Below are 17,600 nucleotides of genomic sequence, written 5' to 3'. Positions count from 1 at the left end.
CAGGTTTAAAAAACAAGGAAAACACTGAAAAATACTTTGAAGCTACTCACCGTGCCTGGAGCCTAGTCTGAGCTACATCGCCCAACCACGACATTGTTCAGGCGAGTGTTCAGTGTTCGAGTAGGAGGAAAGAAGTTTTTATTTTATTTTTTATTTTTGACCTCTACTGGATTATTTCAAAAGATCTGAGAACTAAGTGAGGAAGAAGATCTAAAGACGGCACTAATGCAACATCACGGTTGCTCACTGCTGCTAAAACCCGAAGAAGGAATCATGCGTTTTGAGTTGTCTGCCTGAACTCTGCTTCAGTAGCTCTATAAATCTACCACAGACGTCAGCGATAAGCCAAAGCTAAATGGTGATGTTCTTAAAAGGGAAGCGTGTTTATTCTGTGCATTGGCATGTGGTGTACTAACCATTCTATAGCTGAGAAAACACATGGTTCACAAAAGAAAATGGTATTATTCCTTTTTATTGTTACAAGAGGTGCTGAGGCCAATATTACGAATTCCAATGTGTAAATGCAGAACTAACCTATATATTTTCTGCGGCCGAGAATAAAGAGCCATTACATCCGTGTTGGGGGGGCAGTTTAGACCGTGGGAAAGTGGTTTAGTGGTTTGGCACTGGACCCCAAGAAGTGCATGCTGGCATCCATCGAGGAGGTGGTAACAGATGAGAAAAAAACATTATCAATTCGATCAAGCAAATTCCAATATCTGACAAAATGTCCCCCAGTTTTGTTAATTTATCTTGAACACTCATCAAGTTGAGTCTCCCTCACATTATCATTTGGTTTGGAATTTCTTCTTAAACCAAGAGAAAAGTCCACAGTGCTTCTTCTTCTTATGCAGCTTCTGATAGACCTGCTCCAGTTCCGTCAGCTGTTGCTCCATTAGATGTAATTGTTTCTCAGCCACTTGGTCTTTCTTGGTCAAGATTTTTATTTTCTCATCTAACTCTTGGACTTTGTTTTTAGAGTAATTATAATTACTGGCCGCTTCATTGGTATTGTCAAACAGCTGTATGAGGCTTGTCTCGGATTTTTCATATTTTCCGGTCAGTTCTTTATTTTTGCCATCCAGCTGGTCAACTTTTGAGTCAGAGTTGTTACATTTTACGTTGAGCTCATGACTGATCTCCAACAGCTGTCTAACCTTTGCAAATAGATTGTCATTACTGTTGAATAAATTTTTTATTTTAGCCTCCAGATCTTTACCTTCGGTTGCCACGGCCTGATATTTTAGTTTTAATTCTTGATTTTCATCCTCCAGTTCCTTTAGGCTCCTCTGAAAGGTCTGACTCTGATTGGACAATAATTGATTCTGAGCCTGGAGATCTTTGATGGTTCTTTCAGAACTTTTGTTCTTCAGGGAAAGCTCTTGGATGTCATCTTTCAACAGGGTGACCTCAGTCTCAGAGGCTTCAGACTTTCTGACCACATCTTGGTAGTTGTTCTCCAGTTCTTTGAATTTTTTCAGAGAGCTTTCATATTTATTGGCCATGTCTAGATATTTGTCCTTCAGAACTCTGGAGTCCACTTTGGAACATTTTCCTGTTTCGGCCATGTCTTTGGTCAATTCCTCCAACTCTTTAACTCTGGATTGAGAAGACTCACAGGTGTTTTTCAGTTCTCGTTTGTCACTGACCAGCTGTTGAATTGTTGTGAAAGATCCTTCAAGATTTGTGGTCAACTCTTGATTCATGACCTCCAGTTGTTTCACCCACATTTCAGAGTTGTTATACTTTTGGGACAAAGCTTGAGTCCTCTCTAAAAGTTCTTGGATGGTTTTTCCAGCTTGTTCTTTTATATTGAGCAGCAGCTGCATTTGAGGAACGTTTTCTTCAAGAGCGTTGGAGAGTTCTTGGTTCTCCTCTTCCACTAGCTTGATTTTTGCCTCTAAGGCTTCCATTTTTATAAATATCTCTCCACAGATGTCTTCAAAATATTGAAGAAAAAGGTCCACGTCCTCATTACTTTGGACAACTTTGTGGTAGCGTTCCTGAAGATCCGTCACTCTTTTCATGGACTGTTTGAGCTCTTCTTCCAAACTGTGATTGCTGTCCAACAGCTCTTGGGGTGTTTTCTCTGATAGCTTGGTGAGCAATTCCTGTTTATTTTCTTTTATTAAGTTGTTCTCTGTAGAGCTGACATATTTAAGGGCCAGTTCTTCATTGCTCTCTTCCGGCTTTAAGAAACTCTTTTTAAAGTTATCACACTTCATGACCAACTCTTGATTGTCAGCAGTAAGTTCTTTTACCTGTTTATAAGCGGCTTGTAATTTATTATCAAGTTCTTCCTTGTTTTGCATCAGCTCTTCGACATTTCCTACTGCATTTTTAGTAATTGCAAGACACTCTTCATTTATAAATTCAAGCTCTTCGATTCTGGTCTGAAACTGCATGGAGTTGTTGGTGAGTTCTTGATTTTGAAGGATTAACTCTTCAACTGTTGCTTCTGTGGTTTTATGCTTTTGGATGAGCTCGTGACTTCTTACCTCGCTAATTTGAATCTGTTTGACAAGATCCTTATTTTCCAGGTCCAGCTGCTGAACTTTTCTCCTCCAGCTCTGCTCTTTCTTATCCATGTCTTCATTCAGTATTCTTACAACAGCAACACTGATAATATCATTGGTGATATATTGAGTCACATTGTTCAGCTCCTCTTCTCGCTGTAGCATTCTGGTAAGTTGTGTGATTCTTTCCTCAGAGTGCATCACCTGGTTGTTGAGTCCTGCATTTGTAACTTCAAGCTCTTTGACCTTGTGCTCAGACTGCTCCACCTCGATGGTGAGTTGTTGATTCTGAAAGAGTAACTCCTGGTCTTTTTCTTTCCTGCTTTTAAAAAATTCGTGACTTTTGAACTCAATAGTTTGTAGCTTTTTTAAAAGTTTGTCAAAAGCTGTTTCATTTTCCAGGTTCGGTTGCTGAGCTTTTGTCTTCCAGCTGTGTCCTTTCTCTTCCATGTCTACCTTCACTATTTCCCTATTATCACTATACAATATTATTTGGCAACTTGTTTTAATCTTGCCTGAAACTACTCCACCTGGTTATTAAGTTGTTAACTTAAGGGCTTTGACTTTGATCTCAGACCTTTTTAGCAAAGTTTGTCTGCTTTTTTGTAGATCAAAGCCCAACAAGGGTGTGTGTCCTGTGTTGTGTGGGTACACACATCTGTCCCCTTCTTTTGTCCCGAGGAAAATGTCAAGAGGTCGATCGAGAGCATGAATTATGGCAGTTGCCCACTTGGATATGATTTCATCAGATGGTTTGATGGGGCGTTGGACATAAGATATGTGGGCACATAATGTAAATCTCCCTGATTAATGACGGATGCTCGGTTTCCTGTCATCCCAAGAGCGCCGAGGAGTCTCTGACAACACTGACAGACACACATCAGACAACCAAAATGTTGCTTATAAAAAATGAAGATGAAGTGCAATGAGCTCACTGTGTCTAGACTGAAATGAAGGAAAAGATTCAAATCTGGTGATGTCGTGAATATTTTAAACAATTTCACCGCCTTAAAAAAAAACCTATTTGCGCTACATACCGTAATCAATGATCGCCATGACGCAAGTTTCAACAATATGTGAGCTCTGCCCCGAGCCATGGGGGGCCATCTTCCAACGTGATCACAGGTTTAAAAAACAAGGAAAACACTGAAAAATACTTTGAAGCTACTCACCGTGCCTGGAGCCTAGTCTGAGCTACATCGCCCAACCACGACATTGTTCAGGCGAGTGTTCAGTGTTCGAGTAGGAGGAAAGAAGTTTTTATTTTATTTTTTATTTTTGACCTCTACTGGATTATTTCAAAAGATCTGAGAACTAAGTGAGGAAGAAGATCTAAAGACGGCACTAATGCAACATCACGGTTGCTCACTGCTGCTAAAACCCGAAGAAGGAATCATGCGTTTTGAGTTGTCTGCCTGAACTCTGCTTCAGTAGCTCTATAAATCTACCACAGACGTCAGCGATAAGCCAAAGCTAAATGGTGATGTTCTTAAAAGGGAAGCGTGTTTATTCTGTGCATTGGCATGTGGTGTACTAACCATTCTATAGCTGAGAAAACACATGGTTCACAAAATAAAATGGTATTATTCCTTTTTATTGTTACAAGAGGTGCTGAGGCCAATATTACGAATTCCAATGTGTAAATGCAGAACTAACCTATATATTTTCTGCGGCCGAGAATAAAGAGCCATTACATCCGTGTTGGGGGGGCAGTTTAGACCGTGGGAAAGTGGTTTAGTGGTTTGGCACTGGATCCCAAGAAGTGCATGCTGGCATCCATCGAGGAGGTGGTAACAGATGAGAAAAAAACGTTATCAATTCGATCAAGCAAATTCCAATATCTGACAAAATGTCCCCCAGTTTTGTTAATTTATCTTGAACACTCATCAAGTTGAGTCTCCCTCACATTATCATTTGGTTTGGAATTTCTTCTTAAACCAAGAGAAAAGTCCACAGTGCTTCTTCTTCTTCTTCTTATGCAGCTTCTGATAGACCTGCTCCAGTTCCGTCAGCTGTTGCTCCATTAGATGTAATTGTTTCTCAGCCACTTGGTCTTTCTTGGTCAAGATTTTTATTTTCTCATCTAACTCTTGGACTTTGTTTTTAGAGTAATTATAATTACTGGCCGCTTCATTGGTATTGTCAAACAGCTGTATGAGGCTTGTCTCGGATTTTTCATATTTTCCGGTCAGTTCTTTATTTTTGCCATCCAGCTGGTCAACTTTTGAGTCAGAGTTGTTACATTTTACGTTGAGCTCATGACTGATCTCCAACAGCTGTCTAACCTTTGCAAATAGATTGTCATTACTGTTGAATACATTTTTTATTTTAGCCTCCAGATCTTTACCTTCGGTTGCCACGGCCTGATATTTTAGTTTTAATTCTTGATTTTCATCCTCCAGTTCCTTTAGGCTCCTCTGAAAGGTCTGACTCTGATTGGACAATAATTGATTCTGAGCCTGGAGATCTTTGATGGTTCTTTCAGAACTTTTGTTCTTCAGGGAAAGCTCTTGGATGTCATCTTTCAACAGGGTGACCTCAGTCTCAGAGGCTTCAAACTTTCTGACCACATCTTGGTAGTTGTTCTCCAGTTCTTTGAATTTTTTCAGAGAGCTTTCATATTTATTGGCCATGTCTAGATATTTGTCCTTCAGAACTCTGGAGTCCACTTTGGAACATTTTCCTGTTTCGGCCATGTCTTTGGTCAATTCCTCCAACTCTTTAACTCTGGATTGAGAAGACTCACAGGTGTTTTTCAGTTCTCGTTTGTCACTGACCAGCTGTTGAATTGTTGTGAAAGATCCTTCAAGATTTGTGGTCAACTCTTGATTCATGACCTCCAGTTGTTTCACCCACATTTCAGAGTTGTTATACTTTTGGGACAAAGCTTGAGTCCTCTCTAAAAGTTCTTGGATGGTTTTTCCAGCTTGTTCTTTTATATTGAGCAGCAGCTGCATTTGAGGAACGTTTTCTTCAAGAGCGTTGGAGAGTTCTTGGTTCTCCTCTTCCACTAGCTTGATTTTTGCCTCTAAGGCTTCCATTTTTATAAATATCTCTCCACAGATGTCTTCAAAATATTGAAGAAAAAGGTCCACGTCCTCATTACTTTGGACAACTTTGTGGTAGCGTTCCTGAAGATCCGTCACTCTTTTCATGGACTGTTTGAGCTCTTCTTCCAAACTGTGATTGCTGTCCAACAGCTCTTGGGGTGTTTTCTCTGATAGCTTGGTGAGCAATTCCTGTTTATTTTCTTTTATTAAGTTGTTCTCTGTAGAGCTGACATATTTAAGGGCCAGTTCTTCATTGCTCTCTTCCGGCTTTAAGAAACTCTTTTTAAAGTTATCACACTTCATGACCAACTCTTGATTGTCAGCAGTAAGTTCTTTTACCTGTTTATAAGCGGCTTGTAATTTATTATCAAGTTCTTCCTTGTTTTGCATCAGCTCTTCGACATTTCCTACTGCATTTTTAGTAATTGCAAGACACTCTTCATTTATAAATTCAAGCTCTTCGATTCTGGTCTGAAACTGCATGGAGTTGTTGGTGAGTTCTTGATTTTGAAGGATTAACTCTTCAACTGTTGCTTCTGTGGTTTTATGCTTTTGGATGAGCTCGTGACTTCTTACCTCGCTAATTTGAATCTGTTTGACAAGATCCTTATTTTCCAGGTCCAGCTGCTGAACTTTTCTCCTCCAGCTCTGCTCTTTCTTATCCATGTCTTCATTCAGTATTCTTACAACAGCAACACTGATAATATCATTGGTGATATATTGAGTCACATTGTTCAGCTCCTCTTCTCGCTGTAGCATTCTGGTAAGTTGTGTGATTCTTTCCTCAGAGTGCATCACCTGGTTGTTGAGTCCTGCATTTGTAACTTCAAGCTCTTTGACCTTGTGCTCAGACTGCTCCACCTCGATGGTGAGTTGTTGATTCTGAAAGAGTAACTCCTGGTCTTTTTCTTTCCTGCTTTTAAAAAATTCGTGACTTTTGAACTCAATAGTTTGTAGCTTTTTTAAAAGTTTGTCAAAAGCTGTTTCATTTTCCAGGTTCGGTTGCTGAGCTTTTGTCTTCCAGCTGTGTCCTTTCTCTTCCATGTCTACCTTCACTATTTCCCTATTATCACTATACAATATTATTTGGCAACTTGTTTTAATCTTGCCTGAAACTACTCCACCTGGTTATTAAGTTGTTAACTTAAGGGCTTTGACTTTGATCTCAGACCTTTTTAGCAAAGTTTGTCTGCTTTTTTGTAGATCAAAGCCCAACAAGGGTGTGTGTCCTGTGTTGTGTGGGTACACACATCTGTCCCCTTCTTTTGTCCCGAGGAAAATGTCAAGAGGTCGATCGAGAGCATGAATTATGGCAGTTGCCCACTTGGATATGATTTCATCAGATGGTTTGATGGGGCGTTGGACATAAGATATGTGGGCACATAATGTAAATCTCCCTGATTAATGACGGATGCTCGGTTTCCTGTCATCCCAAGAGCGCCGAGGAGTCTCTGACAACACTGACAGACACACATCAGACAACCAAAATGTTGCTTATAAAAAATGAAGATGAAGTGCAATGAGCTCACTGTGTCTAGACTGAAATGAAGGAAAAGATTCAAATCTGGTGATGTCGTGAATATTTTAAACAATTTCACCGCCTTAAAAAAAAAACTATTTGCGCTACATACCGTAATCAATGATCGCCATGACGCAAGTTTCAACAATATGTGAGCTCTGCCCCGAGCCATGGGGGGCCATCTTCCAACGTGATCACAGGTTTAAAAAACAAGGAAAACACTGAAAAATACTTTGAAGCTACTCACCGTGCCTGGAGCCTAGTCTGAGCTACATCGCCCAACCACGACATTGTTCAGGCGAGTGTTCAGTGTTCGAGTAGGAGGAAAGAAGTTTTTATTTTATTTTTTATTTTTGACCTCTACTGGATTATTTCAAAAGATCTGAGAACTAAGTGAGGAAGAAGATCTAAAGACGGCACTAATGCAACATCACGGTTGCTCACTGCTGCTAAAACCCGAAGAAGGAATCATGCGTTTTGAGTTGTCTGCCTGAACTCTGCTTCAGTAGCTCTATAAATCTACCACAGACGTCAGCGATAAGCCAAAGCTAAATGGTGATGTTCTTAAAAGGGAAGCGTGTTTATTCTGTGCATTGGCATGTGGTGTACTAACCATTCTATAGCTGAGAAAACACATGGTTCACAAAAGAAAATGGTATTATTCCTTTTTATTGTTACAAGAGGTGCTGAGGCCAATATTACGAATTCCAATGTGTAAATGCAGAACTAACCTATATATTTTCTGCGGCCGAGAATAAAGAGCCATTACATCCGTGTTGGGGGGGCAGTTTAGACCGTGGGAAAGTGGTTTAGTGGTTTGGCACTGGACCCCAAGAAGTGCATGCTGGCATCCATCGAGGAGGTGGTAACAGATGAGAAAAAAACATTATCAATTCGATCAAGCAAATTCCAATATCTGACAAAATGTCCCCCAGTTTTGTTAATTTATCTTGAACACTCATCAAGTTGAGTCTCCCTCACATTATCATTTGGTTTGGAATTTCTTCTTAAACCAAGAGAAAAGTCCACAGTGCTTCTTCTTCTTATGCAGCTTCTGATAGACCTGCTCCAGTTCCGTCAGCTGTTGCTCCATTAGATGTAATTGTTTCTCAGCCACTTGGTCTTTCTTGGTCAAGATTTTTATTTTCTCATCTAACTCTTGGACTTTGTTTTTAGAGTAATTATAATTACTGGCCGCTTCATTGGTATTGTCAAACAGCTGTATGAGGCTTGTCTCGGATTTTTCATATTTTCCGGTCAGTTCTTTATTTTTGCCATCCAGCTGGTCAACTTTTGAGTCAGAGTTGTTACATTTTACGTTGAGCTCATGACTGATCTCCAACAGCTGTCTAACCTTTGCAAATAGATTGTCATTACTGTTGAATAAATTTTTTATTTTAGCCTCCAGATCTTTACCTTCGGTTGCCACGGCCTGATATTTTAGTTTTAATTCTTGATTTTCATCCTCCAGTTCCTTTAGGCTCCTCTGAAAGGTCTGACTCTGATTGGACAATAATTGATTCTGAGCCTGGAGATCTTTGATGGTTCTTTCAGAACTTTTGTTCTTCAGGGAAAGCTCTTGGATGTCATCTTTCAACAGGGTGACCTCAGTCTCAGAGGCTTCAGACTTTCTGACCACATCTTGGTAGTTGTTCTCCAGTTCTTTGAATTTTTTCAGAGAGCTTTCATATTTATTGGCCATGTCTAGATATTTGTCCTTCAGAACTCTGGAGTCCACTTTGGAACATTTTCCTGTTTCGGCCATGTCTTTGGTCAATTCCTCCAACTCTTTAACTCTGGATTGAGAAGACTCACAGGTGTTTTTCAGTTCTCGTTTGTCACTGACCAGCTGTTGAATTGTTGTGAAAGATCCTTCAAGATTTGTGGTCAACTCTTGATTCATGACCTCCAGTTGTTTCACCCACATTTCAGAGTTGTTATACTTTTGGGACAAAGCTTGAGTCCTCTCTAAAAGTTCTTGGATGGTTTTTCCAGCTTGTTCTTTTATATTGAGCAGCAGCTGCATTTGAGGAACGTTTTCTTCAAGAGCGTTGGAGAGTTCTTGGTTCTCCTCTTCCACTAGCTTGATTTTTGCCTCTAAGGCTTCCATTTTTATAAATATCTCTCCACAGATGTCTTCAAAATATTGAAGAAAAAGGTCCACGTCCTCATTACTTTGGACAACTTTGTGGTAGCGTTCCTGAAGATCCGTCACTCTTTTCATGGACTGTTTGAGCTCTTCTTCCAAACTGTGATTGCTGTCCAACAGCTCTTGGGGTGTTTTCTCTGATAGCTTGGTGAGCAATTCCTGTTTATTTTCTTTTATTAAGTTGTTCTCTGTAGAGCTGACATATTTAAGGGCCAGTTCTTCATTGCTCTCTTCCGGCTTTAAGAAACTCTTTTTAAAGTTATCACACTTCATGACCAACTCTTGATTGTCAGCAGTAAGTTCTTTTACCTGTTTATAAGCGGCTTGTAATTTATTATCAAGTTCTTCCTTGTTTTGCATCAGCTCTTCGACATTTCTTACTGCATTTTTAGTAATTGCAAGACACTCTTCATTTATAAATTCAAGCTCTTCGATTCTGGTCTGAAACTGCATGGAGTTGTTGGTGAGTTCTTGATTTTGAAGGATTAACTCTTCAACTGTTGCTTCTGTGGTTTTATGCTTTTGGATGAGCTCGTGACTTCTTACCTCGCTAATTTGAATCTGTTTGACAAGATCCTTATTTTCCAGGTCCAGCTGCTGAACTTTTCTCCTCCAGCTCTGCTCTTTCTTATCCATGTCTTCATTCAGTATTCTTACAACAGCAACACTGATAATATCATTGGTGATATATTGAGTCACATTGTTCAGCTCCTCTTCTCGCTGTAGCATTCTGGTAAGTTGTGTGATTCTTTCCTCAGAGTGCATCACCTGGTTGTTGAGTCCTGCATTTGTAACTTCAAGCTCTTTGACCTTGTGCTCAGACTGCTCCACCTCGATGGTGAGTTGTTGATTCTGAAAGAGTAACTCCTGGTCTTTTTCTTTCCTGCTTTTAAAAAATTCGTGACTTTTGAACTCAATAGTTTGTAGCTTTTTTAAAAGTTTGTCAAAAGCTGTTTCATTTTCCAGGTTCGGTTGCTGAGCTTTTGTCTTCCAGCTGTGTCCTTTCTCTTCCATGTCTACCTTCACTATTTCCCTATTATCACTATACAATATTATTTGGCAACTTGTTTTAATCTTGCCTGAAACTACTCCGCCTGGTTATTAAGTTGTTAACTTAAGGGCTTTGACTTTGATCTCAGACCTTTTTAGCAAAGTTTGTCTGCTTTTTTGTAGATCAAAGCCCAACAAGGGTGTGTGTCCTGTGTTGTGTGGGTACACACATCTGTCCCCTTCTTTTGTCCCGAGGAAAATGTCAAGAGGTCGATCGAGAGCATGAATTATGGCAGTTGCCCACTTGGATATGATTTCATCAGATGGTTTGATGGGGCGTTGGACATAAGATATGTGGGCACATAATGTAAATCTCCCTGATTAATGACGGATGCTCGGTTTCCTGTCATCCCAAGAGCGCCGAGGAGTCTCTGACAACACTGACAGACACACATCAGACAACCAAAATGTTGCTTATAAAAAATGAAGATGAAGTGCAATGAGCTCACTGTGTCTAGACTGAAATGAAGGAAAAGATTCAAATCTGGTGATGTCGTGAATATTTTAAACAATTTCACCGCCTTAAAAAAAAACCTATTTGCGCTACATACCGTAATCAATGATCGCCATGACGCAAGTTTCAACAATATGTGAGCTCTGCCCCGAGCCATGGGGGGCCATCTTCCAACGTGATCACAGGTTTAAAAAACAAGGAAAACACTGAAAAATACTTTGAAGCTACTCACCGTGCCTGGAGCCTAGTCTGAGCTACATCGCCCAACCACGACATTGTTCAGGCGAGTGTTCAGTGTTCGAGTAGGAGGAAAGAAGTTTTTATTTTATTTTTTATTTTTGACCTCTACTGGATTATTTCAAAAGATCTGAGAACTAAGTGAGGAAGAAGATCTAAAGACGGCACTAATGCAACATCACGGTTGCTCACTGCTGCTAAAACCCGAAGAAGGAATCATGCGTTTTGAGTTGTCTGCCTGAACTCTGCTTCAGTAGCTCTATAAATCTACCACAGACGTCAGCGATAAGCCAAAGCTAAATGGTGATGTTCTTAAAAGGGAAGCGTGTTTATTCTGTGCATTGGCATGTGGTGTACTAACCATTCTATAGCTGAGAAAACACATGGTTCACAAAATAAAATGGTATTATTCCTTTTTATTGTTACAAGAGGTGCTGAGGCCAATATTACGAATTCCAATGTGTAAATGCAGAACTAACCTATATATTTTCTGCGGCCGAGAATAAAGAGCCATTACATCCGTGTTGGGGGGGCAGTTTAGACCGTGGGAAAGTGGTTTAGTGGTTTGGCACTGGATCCCAAGAAGTGCATGCTGGCATCCATCGAGGAGGTGGTAACAGATGAGAAAAAAACGTTATCAATTCGATCAAGCAAATTCCAATATCTGACAAAATGTCCCCCAGTTTTGTTAATTTATCTTGAACACTCATCAAGTTGAGTCTCCCTCACATTATCATTTGGTTTGGAATTTCTTCTTAAACCAAGAGAAAAGTCCACAGTGCTTCTTCTTCTTCTTCTTATGCAGCTTCTGATAGACCTGCTCCAGTTCCGTCAGCTGTTGCTCCATTAGATGTAATTGTTTCTCAGCCACTTGGTCTTTCTTGGTCAAGATTTTTATTTTCTCATCTAACTCTTGGACTTTGTTTTTAGAGTAATTATAATTACTGGCCGCTTCATTGGTATTGTCAAACAGCTGTATGAGGCTTGTCTCGGATTTTTCATATTTTCCGGTCAGTTCTTTATTTTTGCCATCCAGCTGGTCAACTTTTGAGTCAGAGTTGTTACATTTTACGTTGAGCTCATGACTGATCTCCAACAGCTGTCTAACCTTTGCAAATAGATTGTCATTACTGTTGAATACATTTTTTATTTTAGCCTCCAGATCTTTACCTTCGGTTGCCACGGCCTGATATTTTAGTTTTAATTCTTGATTTTCATCCTCCAGTTCCTTTAGGCTCCTCTGAAAGGTCTGACTCTGATTGGACAATAATTGATTCTGAGCCTGGAGATCTTTGATGGTTCTTTCAGAACTTTTGTTCTTCAGGGAAAGCTCTTGGATGTCATCTTTCAACAGGGTGACCTCAGTCTCAGAGGCTTCAAACTTTCTGACCACATCTTGGTAGTTGTTCTCCAGTTCTTTGAATTTTTTCAGAGAGCTTTCATATTTATTGGCCATGTCTAGATATTTGTCCTTCAGAACTCTGGAGTCCACTTTGGAACATTTTCCTGTTTCGGCCATGTCTTTGGTCAATTCCTCCAACTCTTTAACTCTGGATTGAGAAGACTCACAGGTGTTTTTCAGTTCTCGTTTGTCACTGACCAGCTGTTGAATTGTTGTGAAAGATCCTTCAAGATTTGTGGTCAACTCTTGATTCATGACCTCCAGTTGTTTCACCCACATTTCAGAGTTGTTATACTTTTGGGACAAAGCTTGAGTCCTCTCTAAAAGTTCTTGGATGGTTTTTCCAGCTTGTTCTTTTATATTGAGCAGCAGCTGCATTTGAGGAACGTTTTCTTCAAGAGCGTTGGAGAGTTCTTGGTTCTCCTCTTCCACTAGCTTGATTTTTGCCTCTAAGGCTTCCATTTTTATAAATATCTCTCCACAGATGTCTTCAAAATATTGAAGAAAAAGGTCCACGTCCTCATTACTTTGGACAACTTTGTGGTAGCGTTCCTGAAGATCCGTCACTCTTTTCATGGACTGTTTGAGCTCTTCTTCCAAACTGTGATTGCTGTCCAACAGCTCTTGGGGTGTTTTCTCTGATAGCTTGGTGAGCAATTCCTGTTTATTTTCTTTTATTAAGTTGTTCTCTGTAGAGCTGACATATTTAAGGGCCAGTTCTTCATTGCTCTCTTCCGGCTTTAAGAAACTCTTTTTAAAGTTATCACACTTCATGACCAACTCTTGATTGTCAGCAGTAAGTTCTTTTACCTGTTTATAAGCGGCTTGTAATTTATTATCAAGTTCTTCCTTGTTTTGCATCAGCTCTTCGACATTTCTTACTGCATTTTTAGTAATTGCAAGACACTCTTCATTTATAAATTCAAGCTCTTCGATTCTGGTCTGAAACTGCATGGAGTTGTTGGTGAGTTCTTGATTTTGAAGGATTAACTCTTCAACTGTTGCTTCTGTGGTTTTATGCTTTTGGATGAGCTCGTGACTTCTTACCTCGCTAATTTGAATCTGTTTGACAAGATCCTTATTTTCCAGGTCCAGCTGCTGAACTTTTCTCCTCCAGCTCTGCTCTTTCTTATCCATGTCTTCATTCAGTATTCTTACAACAGCAACACTGATAATATCATTGGTGATATATTGAGTCACATTGTTCAGCTCCTCTTCTCGCTGTAGCATTCTGGTAAGTTGTGTGATTCTTTCCTCAGAGTGCATCACCTGGTTGTTGAGTCCTGCATTTGTAACTTCAAGCTCTTTGACCTTGTGCTCAGACTGCTCCACCTCGATGGTGAGTTGTTGATTCTGAAAGAGTAACTCCTGGTCTTTTTCTTTCCTGCTTTTAAAAAATTCGTGACTTTTGAACTCAATAGTTTGTAGCTTTTTTAAAAGTTTGTCAAAAGCTGTTTCATTTTCCAGGTTCGGTTGCTGAGCTTTTGTCTTCCAGCTGTGTCCTTTCTCTTCCATGTCTACCTTCACTATTTCCCTATTATCACTATACAATATTATTTGGCAACTTGTTTTAATCTTGCCTGAAACTACTCCACCTGGTTATTAAGTTGTTAACTTAAGGGCTTTGACTTTGATCTCAGACCTTTTTAGCAAAGTTTGTCTGCTTTTTTGTAGATCAAAGCCCAACAAGGGTGTGTGTCCTGTGTTGTGTGGGTACACACATCTGTCCCCTTCTTTTGTCCCGAGGAAAATGTCAAGAGGTCGATCGAGAGCATGAATTATGGCAGTTGCCCACTTGGATATGATTTCATCAGATGGTTTGATGGGGCGTTGGACATAAGATATGTGGGCACATAATGTAAATCTCCCTGATTAATGACGGATGCTCGGTTTCCTGTCATCCCAAGAGCGCCGAGGAGTCTCTGACAACACTGACAGACACACATCAGACAACCAAAATGTTGCTTATAAAAAATGAAGATGAAGTGCAATGAGCTCACTGTGTCTAGACTGAAATGAAGGAAAAGATTCAAATCTGGTGATGTCGTGAATATTTTAAACAATTTCACCGCCTTAAAAAAAAACCTATTTGCGCTACATACCGTAATCAATGATCGCCATGACGCAAGTTTCAACAATATGTGAGCTCTGCCCCGAGCCATGGGGGGCCATCTTCCAACGTGATCACAGGTTTAAAAAACAAGGAAAACACTGAAAAATACTTTGAAGCTACTCACCGTGCCTGGAGCCTAGTCTGAGCTACATCGCCCAACCACGACATTGTTCAGGCGAGTGTTCAGTGTTCGAGTAGGAGGAAAGAAGTTTTTATTTTATTTTTTATTTTTGACCTCTACTGGATTATTTCAAAAGATCTGAGAACTAAGTGAGGAAGAAGATCTAAAGACGGCACTAATGCAACATCACGGTTGCTCACTGCTGCTAAAACCCGAAGAAGGAATCATGCGTTTTGAGTTGTCTGCCTGAACTCTGCTTCAGTAGCTCTATAAATCTACCACAGACGTCAGCGATAAGCCAAAGCTAAATGGTGATGTTCTTAAAAGGGAAGCGTGTTTATTCTGTGCATTGGCATGTGGTGTACTAACCATTCTATAGCTGAGAAAACACATGGTTCACAAAATAAAATGGTATTATTCCTTTTTATTGTTACAAGAGGTGCTGAGGCCAATATTACGAATTCCAATGTGTAAATGCAGAACTAACCTATATATTTTCTGCGGCCGAGAATAAAGAGCCATTACATCCGTGTTGGGGGGGCAGTTTAGACCGTGGGAAAGTGGTTTAGTGGTTTGGCACTGGATCCCAAGAAGTGCATGCTGGCATCCATCGAGGAGGTGGTAACAGATGAGAAAAAAACGTTATCAATTCGATCAAGCAAATTCCAATATCTGACAAAATGTCCCCCAGTTTTGTTAATTTATCTTGAACACTCATCAAGTTGAGTCTCCCTCACATTATCATTTGGTTTGGAATTTCTTCTTAAACCAAGAGAAAAGTCCACAGTGCTTCTTCTTCTTCTTCTTATGCAGCTTCTGATAGACCTGCTCCAGTTCCGTCAGCTGTTGCTCCATTAGATGTAATTGTTTCTCAGCCACTTGGTCTTTCTTGGTCAAGATTTTTATTTTCTCATCTAACTCTTGGACTTTGTTTTTAGAGTAATTATAATTACTGGCCGCTTCATTGGTATTGTCAAACAGCTGTATGAGGCTTGTCTCGGATTTTTCATATTTTCCGGTCAGTTCTTTATTTTTGCCATCCAGCTGGTCAACTTTTGAGTCAGAGTTGTTACATTTTACGTTGAGCTCATGACTGATCTCCAACAGCTGTCTAACCTTTGCAAATAGATTGTCATTACTGTTGAATACATTTTTTATTTTAGCCTCCAGATCTTTACCTTCGGTTGCCACGGCCTGATATTTTAGTTTTAATTCTTGATTTTCATCCTCCAGTTCCTTTAGGCTCCTCTGAAAGGTCTGACTCTGATTGGACAATAATTGATTCTGAGCCTGGAGATCTTTGATGGTTCTTTCAGAACTTTTGTTCTTCAGGGAAAGCTCTTGGATGTCATCTTTCAACAGGGTGACCTCAGTCTCAGAGGCTTCAAACTTTCTGACCACATCTTGGTAGTTGTTCTCCAGTTCTTTGAATTTTTTCAGAGAGCTTTCATATTTATTGGCCATGTCTAGATATTTGTCCTTCAGAACTCTGGAGTCCACTTTGGAACATTTTCCTGTTTCGGCCATGTCTTTGGTCAATTCCTCCAACTCTTTAACTCTGGATTGAGAAGACTCACAGGTGTTTTTCAGTTCTCGTTTGTCACTGACCAGCTGTTGAATTGTTGTGAAAGATCCTTCAAGATTTGTGGTCAACTCTTGATTCATGACCTCCAGTTGTTTCACCCACATTTCAGAGTTGTTATACTTTTGGGACAAAGCTTGAGTCCTCTCTAAAAGTTCTTGGATGGTTTTTCCAGCTTGTTCTTTTATATTGAGCAGCAGCTGCATTTGAGGAACGTTTTCTTCAAGAGCGTTGGAGAGTTCTTGGTTCTCCTCTTCCACTAGCTTGATTTTTGCCTCTAAGGCTTCCATTTTTATAAATATCTCTCCACAGATGTCTTCAAAATATTGAAGAAAAAGGTCCACGTCCTCATTACTTTGGACAACTTTGTGGTAGCGTTCCTGAAGATCCGTCACTCTTTTCATGGACTGTTTGAGCTCTTCTTCCAAACTGTGATTGCTGTCCAACAGCTCTTGGGGTGTTTTCTCTGATAGCTTGGTGAGCAATTCCTGTTTATTTTCTTTTATTAAGTTGTTCTCTGTAGAGCTGACATATTTAAGGGCCAGTTCTTCATTGCTCTCTTCCGGCTTTAAGAAACTCTTTTTAAAGTTATCACACTTCATGACCAACTCTTGATTGTCAGCAGTAAGTTCTTTTACCTGTTTATAAGCGGCTTGTAATTTATTATCAAGTTCTTCCTTGTTTTGCATCAGCTCTTCGACATTTCTTACTGCATTTTTAGTAATTGCAAGACACTCTTCATTTATAAATTCAAGCTCTTCGATTCTGGTCTGAAACTGCATGGAGTTGTTGGTGAGTTCTTGATTTTGAAGGATTAACTCTTCAACTGTTGCTTCTGTGGTTTTATGCTTTTGGATGAGCTCGTGACTTCTTACCTCGCTAATTTGAATCTGTTTGACAAGATCCTTATTTTCCAGGTCCAGCTGCTGAACTTTTCTCCTCCAGCTCTGCTCTTTCTTATCCATGTCTTCATTCAGTATTCTTACAACAGCAACACTGATAATATCATTGGTGATATATTGAGTCACATTGTTCAGCTCCTCTTCTCGCTGTAGCATTCTGGTAAGTTGTGTGATTCTTTCCTCAGAGTGCATCACCTGGTTGTTGAGTCCTGCATTTGTAACTTCAAGCTCTTTGAGCTTGTGCTCAGACTGCTCCACCTCGATGGTGAGTTGTTGATTCTGAAAGAGTAACTCCTGGTCTTTTTCTTTCCTGCTTTTAAAAAATTCGTGACTTTTGAACTCAATAGTTTGTAGCTTTTTTAAAAGTTTGTCAAAAGCTGTTTCATTTTCCAGGTTCGGTTGCTGAGCTTTTGTCTTCCAGCTGTGTCCTTTCTCTTCCATGTCTACCTTCACTATTTCCCTATTATCACTATACAATATTATTTGGCAACTTGTTTTAATCTTG

The 17,600-nt window shown here is 39.9% G+C and overlaps 2 protein-coding genes across 2 annotated transcripts; both read right to left on the bottom strand.

Moving 5' to 3' along the window:
- Nucleotides 1-788: 788 nt before the first annotated feature.
- On the bottom strand, nt 789-7,128 carry LOC115247252 (paramyosin-like). Its single transcript, XM_029828398.1, has 2 exons — nt 4,455-7,128; nt 789-2,835 (listed from the first exon to the last, which is right to left on the bottom strand). Exons 1-2 carry the CDS (start codon nt 6,608-6,610, stop codon nt 789-791), a joined length of 4,203 nt encoding a protein of 1,400 aa, XP_029684258.1. The 5' UTR covers nt 6,611-7,128.
- Nucleotides 7,129-8,070: 942 nt separating this feature from the next.
- Nucleotides 8,071-10,290, bottom strand: LOC115247251 (COP1-interactive protein 1-like). The gene has a single exon (XM_029828397.1). The coding sequence runs from the start codon at nt 10,246-10,248 to the stop codon at nt 8,071-8,073; it is 2,178 nt and encodes a 725-aa protein (XP_029684257.1). The 5' UTR covers nt 10,249-10,290.
- Between the last annotated feature and the right edge of the window lie 7,310 nt (nt 10,291-17,600).

This window comes from Takifugu rubripes, chromosome 20 (assembly GCF_901000725.2).
Source record: "Takifugu rubripes chromosome 20, fTakRub1.2, whole genome shotgun sequence".
Lineage (NCBI taxonomy): Eukaryota > Metazoa > Chordata > Actinopteri > Tetraodontiformes > Tetraodontidae > Takifugu > Takifugu rubripes.
Note: the sequence above shows the minus strand (reverse complement) of the source record. Positions and strands in the feature narration are given on the sequence as shown.